At 41.6% G+C, this 5,982-nt stretch overlaps 1 protein-coding gene across 3 annotated transcripts in view; it reads left to right on the forward strand.

The window, feature by feature from the left end:
* TOPAZ1 (testis and ovary specific PAZ domain containing 1) overlaps positions 1 to 3,705 on the forward strand; it is a 41,543-nt gene extending 37,838 nt beyond the window's left edge. For 2 of the 3 annotated variants that reach the window (XM_018075690.2, XM_018075691.2), the window contains exons 20-21: positions 69 to 264; positions 3,028 to 3,705. In XM_018075690.2, the coding sequence (XP_017931179.1) occupies positions 69 to 264; positions 3,028 to 3,210 (379 nt within the window). In that variant the 3' untranslated portion in view covers positions 3,211 to 3,705. Of the gene's footprint in view, positions 1 to 68; positions 279 to 3,027 lie in introns of all 3 variants that reach the window. The other variant, XM_018075692.2, reaches the window with a different exon arrangement.
* Positions 3,706 to 5,982: the final 2,277 nt, after the last annotated feature.

Consider the following 5,982-nt stretch of genomic DNA (forward strand, 5'->3'; position numbering starts at 1 on the left):
GAGTGTCAGGCAAGCAACACAAGGCCTGTATGGTACCTAATTTTGTATTTGTGAAAATTCTCTTACAGATGTGAAGATCAGACAGTTCAGGATAACAGTGTCTATCAAATGGCAGTGGAGAGACTGATTCTAGCAGCTCGTTTATCTGATCCAAAGCTTCTTCTTAAGCATATGACAATGAATGTTAATATGGAAGAGGTTTACAGCCTGGAGCTTTCATCTGCTCTAAAATGGCTTCAGGAGAATATGAAATGGGCTGAGGAGGTCTGGCTGTTTCGGTAGTCATTAAATAGTTAAGACTTTTGTTTTTTAATGGTTAAAGCAATCATTCTTCACAATAATACAGAGTAATAAAGGCAGTTCCCACTGTGTTCAGACTGTGCCTTACAGATTGACAGCAATGTTTCAAACTCAGGTTGTGTTTTTAAATACTGATATTGATGATAATGCAGATAGTAGCACAAAAAGAGTAATTTTTTTCCCTAAGTATATAAATGTCACACTGACTTATATACATGTTCTGTAATGACATCATTAGATATTGAGGAAGCTGCAGCCTCAGAACCTACATTCTCCTTTTTTACAGAGAATCTAGTACTGACTTGTTTCTCCCAGCAGGTGAAAGTGTAAGTGTAGTATAAGTATAGGTAAGTGCACTGATTGAGTGTATCTACTGTTCTTGTGTGAGGTATTTTCCACATTGCTTCATAGTCTGTAGAAGTAATATGTTTCCTTTTGTCTTCCTCACAGTAACTTGTGAGGATGTTGACCCATCTGTGTGCACCTTAGATGTTAATTTCCTTACTGCAAGATCCCAATAAAAAGCACTGAGATGAAAATAACTTCAAAATCACTTGAGATATGCCTGACTTAGGACACCTTTCTTCACAGACACATGTTGCTCACAGATGAAGGGTTAGTTGTATCTTGATAATAGCTCGTGTGTAGCTTCACATTTGTATATATGGGTACTTCCACTGAAAAGGAAAACTTGCTTTCTCCCTTGGTTATACTCTTAGAGGAAGGTGGGTTTGCCCATTTTTTAGTTCCTGCCAAATGCATGATGAGATGGAGGCTTCTAGAAAGCTTGTACCACCATTCCTGGTTCTTCAGGATTTTTTTTTCCCACCTGCAAATTCTGAATCAGATTCGGAGCATGAATTGCTCAAGTCACACTTCCATCTACTGATCTACAGGCTGAGTAAGAAGAGACACACATTTCATATCAGAAAAGCTCTTGTGGCAAATCAGTGGGACCTCTGTCAAAGCTGATAGTTGCCTGAGCTCCCCACTTTGTGCAGTGTTAGTTTAGACCTCCAGTACCAACCTTCACAAACATGCCAGTAGTACAGCTCTTTTCGTCCTGCTCTCCATCCCTTCCAAAGCTTTTTGTTCTGAACAGTTCTGCTCTTTTGGGCAGAGAAATTCACGTGTTTTTAAGGCTGTTCCATCATAAGGGAGATCAAGACAGTGGCATAAGACCTGAATGTTTGAAATGTCTTTCCCTCCTTTGGGGCAGCATAAGTCTCTTCCCAGTTCCAGGAGCATTATTGCAGGTGTCCTTTTGTGGCAGTTTGAGCCACGGAGTACCTCTGAATTATGAAAGCCACCATGATCTTATTCCTGAATGGCTGTGGAGGGTTTTGAAGGGGTGTTGGTGGTTCTTCTCTCTGGGGGAGGTTGCCACTCTCGTCTTAAGGTTCATGCCATTAATCTGATGTCATGAATCTGATTATCAGTTCTTAGATTCCTGACCCTCTTCAGGGCCAGGTTCTGACCTTCTTCAATACCACTGCTCATCCAGTCTGTCTGGGAGTTGCTACTGGAGGAGAGGATTGACTGCGGTGACAGCCAAGATCACTACTTTCCTCCTGTGCCACCTGTACAGAAAAAAATGCAAAGATAGAGGCTCTTGTGTTTTCATTCTTCTGTAAGGATCTCATCTGCCTTCCCTCTAAAAAATGGTGGATTCAGTAATAACAATCAGATGGCATTTCTTTAAAAGCCCCTTACCTCAAAATTTCTTGAAGTACAGTTGGCACTAGTTCAAACAAACTTTGGGTTCCACCCCTTGGTATTCACCGAGATGGCTCTGCCATTTGTAAGGCCATCTACCTGGTCAGATCCAATCGCATTTGCTTCCCAGGAGCTGAAAGACTGGGTGAGAAGTGACCAGGTTTCCAGTGAGGGATCTAAACTGATGTTCTTGCAGCCACTCCAGCATTAGTGACAAGAGCAATTTTGGAAGGTTTCAACGAACTAAAACTGGTAGTGAGAAACTAAGTAATTTTTGATAATTACTTTTTGTAAGATCCTTTGTAGCTTAATTTCCCTGGGAAATTAAGAGGCTTTCTGACCCTCAGCTAAATCCCACATTTCTGTAAGCAGTACCAGATGTGGCTAATACTGTGTTTGAGAGATGCAGAAGGACAAAATTCTCTTTGTAATCTGTATGGCTTCAAATCTTGGGATGTTCTAGAGACAGCAGAATTTTTTGCACTGTAAGCAACCTTGAATTTTCACTTAGATCATCCCCAGAAAAAAACCCCAAATGTTGCTTTCTTTTTCAGACAGAGGTTAATCATTGACCTTCAGGTTTAACTTGGAACTGTGTAAAATTTTTGCAATGTTTTGGCTTCATCTCCTGAGTATCATCTTCAGCTGTGATAGGATGTAGTCTCCGTCGTGTTTTATATTAACAAGCAATGCAAGCTCCCCATATCATTGCTCAGAACTTTTGTTACAGCTGGGGCTTCTGGTCTTCCTGGCAATATAGTGTTTCTCCCTGTAGAGATATATATATGTGTGTATATATATACATGAGAAATATATATAAACATGGGAAATATATATATACACACGTGACAAACCAGTAGGCAATTTAAAAAACTTTGCTGTTAAGTCCTTTGTTTCATATTTTTGTACTGTCTAGGTCTACATGAAATACAATACAATTCTGGCCATTTTGATGTGTATCAAAAGGCCAGAAAGGTTTCTTGAGTAACATTCTTGGTATTTTGGTAACAGAAATTCCATGGGCCAAACAAGACAAAACTCCAGTGTGGAATGGAAACAAGCCTGGAAAGATGGAAAAATGTTCTGAAGAGTAAAGTTAAGTACAATAGAGACAATGCAGTTTTGCAGAGCCAGCCACTCAATATATTGACAATATCCATATTTTTGCTTTTTCCCAGATGTAAGTTAAGCTGAAAGAACTTATGTGTTTGACTTTAAGCAACTAATTTGATAAAGTTTTTCATACAGGAAATAAAATGTATGTGTACCTTTTTGCAGAGAGAGACAGAAAAATGTGCAAATAAAAACTTTCCTATGTTGTGCTTGGTAGCTTGGTGTGGACAACGCTGCGCTCCTTTGGAATGTTGTTAGATGCATGAGAAATTGCCTCTGTGAAAATATTTTTCAGTTTTCACTGATTACACGGTATGCTCTTGGAAAGATTGCTTTTGTTAGGTATGGACAGTTTCTTGTAACTAAAACAGAATAATGGGTTTTGAAAGGCTTACCACAGTTTAATTTCAAAGCATTGATAGTTTTGAGAGTTTCTGAACCCACATGGGGGACGGAGGTGAAAAGCTGGAAATAGGAGCTTGACACTGTGTTTTATAAAGAGCAATTGGGAGGGTCCCTTTGGAGAAGTTGTTAAGATGTTCATAAATGGTTTTTTATTCTTTATATAAAATATTCAAGATACCTGAGTGTCTGTATTGTCATTAAATTATTTAATTCTATTCAGATCCCTGTAATTAACATTCTTAGGTATATGTGGGAGGATGGGGAAACAGCAAAGTAGATGTGGACAGTTTAATATCTTGTAGCTACTACAAGAATCTGGAGTATGATATGCTGCATAGGGAGGTTAAGAAAGTGTGAAATCAGTCAGACTGTGCAGTTTTTAACCACACCAGAGCACATAGTGTAGCAAATGCTCATGAATAAATTGGGCTGAAGCTCCCAGCTGTGGAGATGGCCAGCTTCCAGTTGTAACTGTAGACTTGAGATGAGGCTACAGCCAGGGTTACAGGCTGCGCTCAGTTTACTGAAGAATTCAAGTGGATGTTAGTGAGAGTTTCACTTGAGGAAAAATAATAAAATGTCCCTGGTATAGTAATGGAACTTTAATTACTGAAATCTTAATGCCATATTCCTCATCTTAGTAAAATACGGCCACATTAAAAGCAATGACCACTTCACATCTCTTGTCCTTTCACATTCTCCAGATGCATCTTGCATCATCATGGGTTTGGGTTTTTTGGGAGTTTTTTTTGCAGATCCCAGGTCTACATTTTTCAGTCTTAGCTCCTTCTGCATAACTTTTTCTAAAATTGTTAGGATGATGAGTAGTATCAAAAATTAATGCTGACATGATTGGTCTGAGTTCGGTACCATTGCCTGTGATGGAACTGTTTCTCTGAGAAACTGATGCTACTTTTTGACCTGCAGATCCAGGACCAAAACAAACAAAGGAGTGAGGAGAAAACAGCTCCATTGCCACTTGTAGCAACTTAGAATTAAGCAAAAAGAATGCTTAAAATTCTCGTTCTGTTAGAGGACAAGTGGTCAAAATACAGACTTTTTCAGACGATAATTTTATCTGGTATGAAACAAACTTTCAATTTGGAAATCTGTGCTGCTTGCTGAGCCAGTGGGATGTGTCCTGGGTACAGATAACACAACCAGATAAAGCCACAGCACTACTCCCATCACACATTAAGTGCTGAGACTTAACTAAAAAGCAGGAATTAATTCCTGTGCTAGGGCAGGGGGAGGAGGCCTCTCTTTGGGAATACGTACCCTATGCAATGGAGCTGCTATCTGGCAGGCCTGCTTGCTGATGACGTCTCCCAATTTATTTTATTCCTCACGAAGTTAAAAGAAATCCCAGGTGAAATGAACAGCACGGTTTTCTGTTGAATCAGTTAAATTTATTTTTTCATCTGCATAATTATGCAACCAATTTGCTTACATAACTGATTGGCTTCTGTTGTGAAGCAAAAAACATGCTGCACGTTATGGAAATTAAGAAAATCCCCGAAGGGCTGTGAGAGTGTTAACTTGATTAAAAGCTTCACTGAACTACAGTTAGTTCCTAAACCTTGTCAGTCCTCTTTTTAACCCTTCCTGCCTAGAAATGCAATACATCGCATGCAAATAACTCCAGTCCCTAGCAGTTAATATCCCTTTGTTTTCTTACTCTGTCAGCAACAGGCATTTTTGCTCTGAGGTTCCATGTCCCTGTATCAGCTGCATTTTGATATCTCGGAAGAAAAATAGATGTGTAAATGTATGTGTACATCGAGCATTAGTAACATAGACATAGTCTTAAGCTGCACCAGGGGAGGTTTAGGTTGGACATTAGGAAGAATTTCTTAACAGAAAGGGTGATTAGATATTGGGATGGGCTGCCCAGGGAGGTGGTGGAGTCACTGTCCCCGGAGTTGTTTAAGGAAAGACTGGACGTGGCACTTTGTGCCATGGTCTAGTTGAAATGGTAGGTCATAGGTTGGATTCGATGATCTCAGAGGTCTTTTCCAACCTGACTCTGTGTAACTGCAGGAAAACCGCTCTTGCGTTCCCATCGGGACCGCAGAGCTCACGGCTGGTTCTTGGCCCACTTGGTGTTCTCTTTCTGCAGAAAGGCAACGTGAGGCGTGCGCAGGCATTTGGATAAACCGCTCCCATCCCCTCTGCAGAACGGCAGACATTTCTTGTGGCGAGGGTTTTCCCTTCCGCGTCCCTGACGAACCACTGCAGGCACCGAGGCAGGACCCGCTGGAATGGGAAGGGCTGCTTCCCACGGCAGCCCCGGGGAGCGGGCCTGCGCGTGCGCTTGCGCGCGGAGCGGCCCGGGAGGGGGCGCTGCCCGCCCCGGGCACGCGCCCACTGCCGATGGCCACGCCATTGATGCCGCCCGTGTGTCCTGCCCACTTCTCGGCCCCGCCCCCAGCGGGAATCCCCGGGCCG

Source organism: Manacus vitellinus, unplaced genomic scaffold, assembly GCF_001715985.3.
Source record: "Manacus vitellinus isolate BGI_N305 unplaced genomic scaffold, ASM171598v3 scaffold_3_pilon, whole genome shotgun sequence".
Taxonomy (NCBI): domain Eukaryota; kingdom Metazoa; phylum Chordata; class Aves; order Passeriformes; family Pipridae; genus Manacus; species Manacus vitellinus.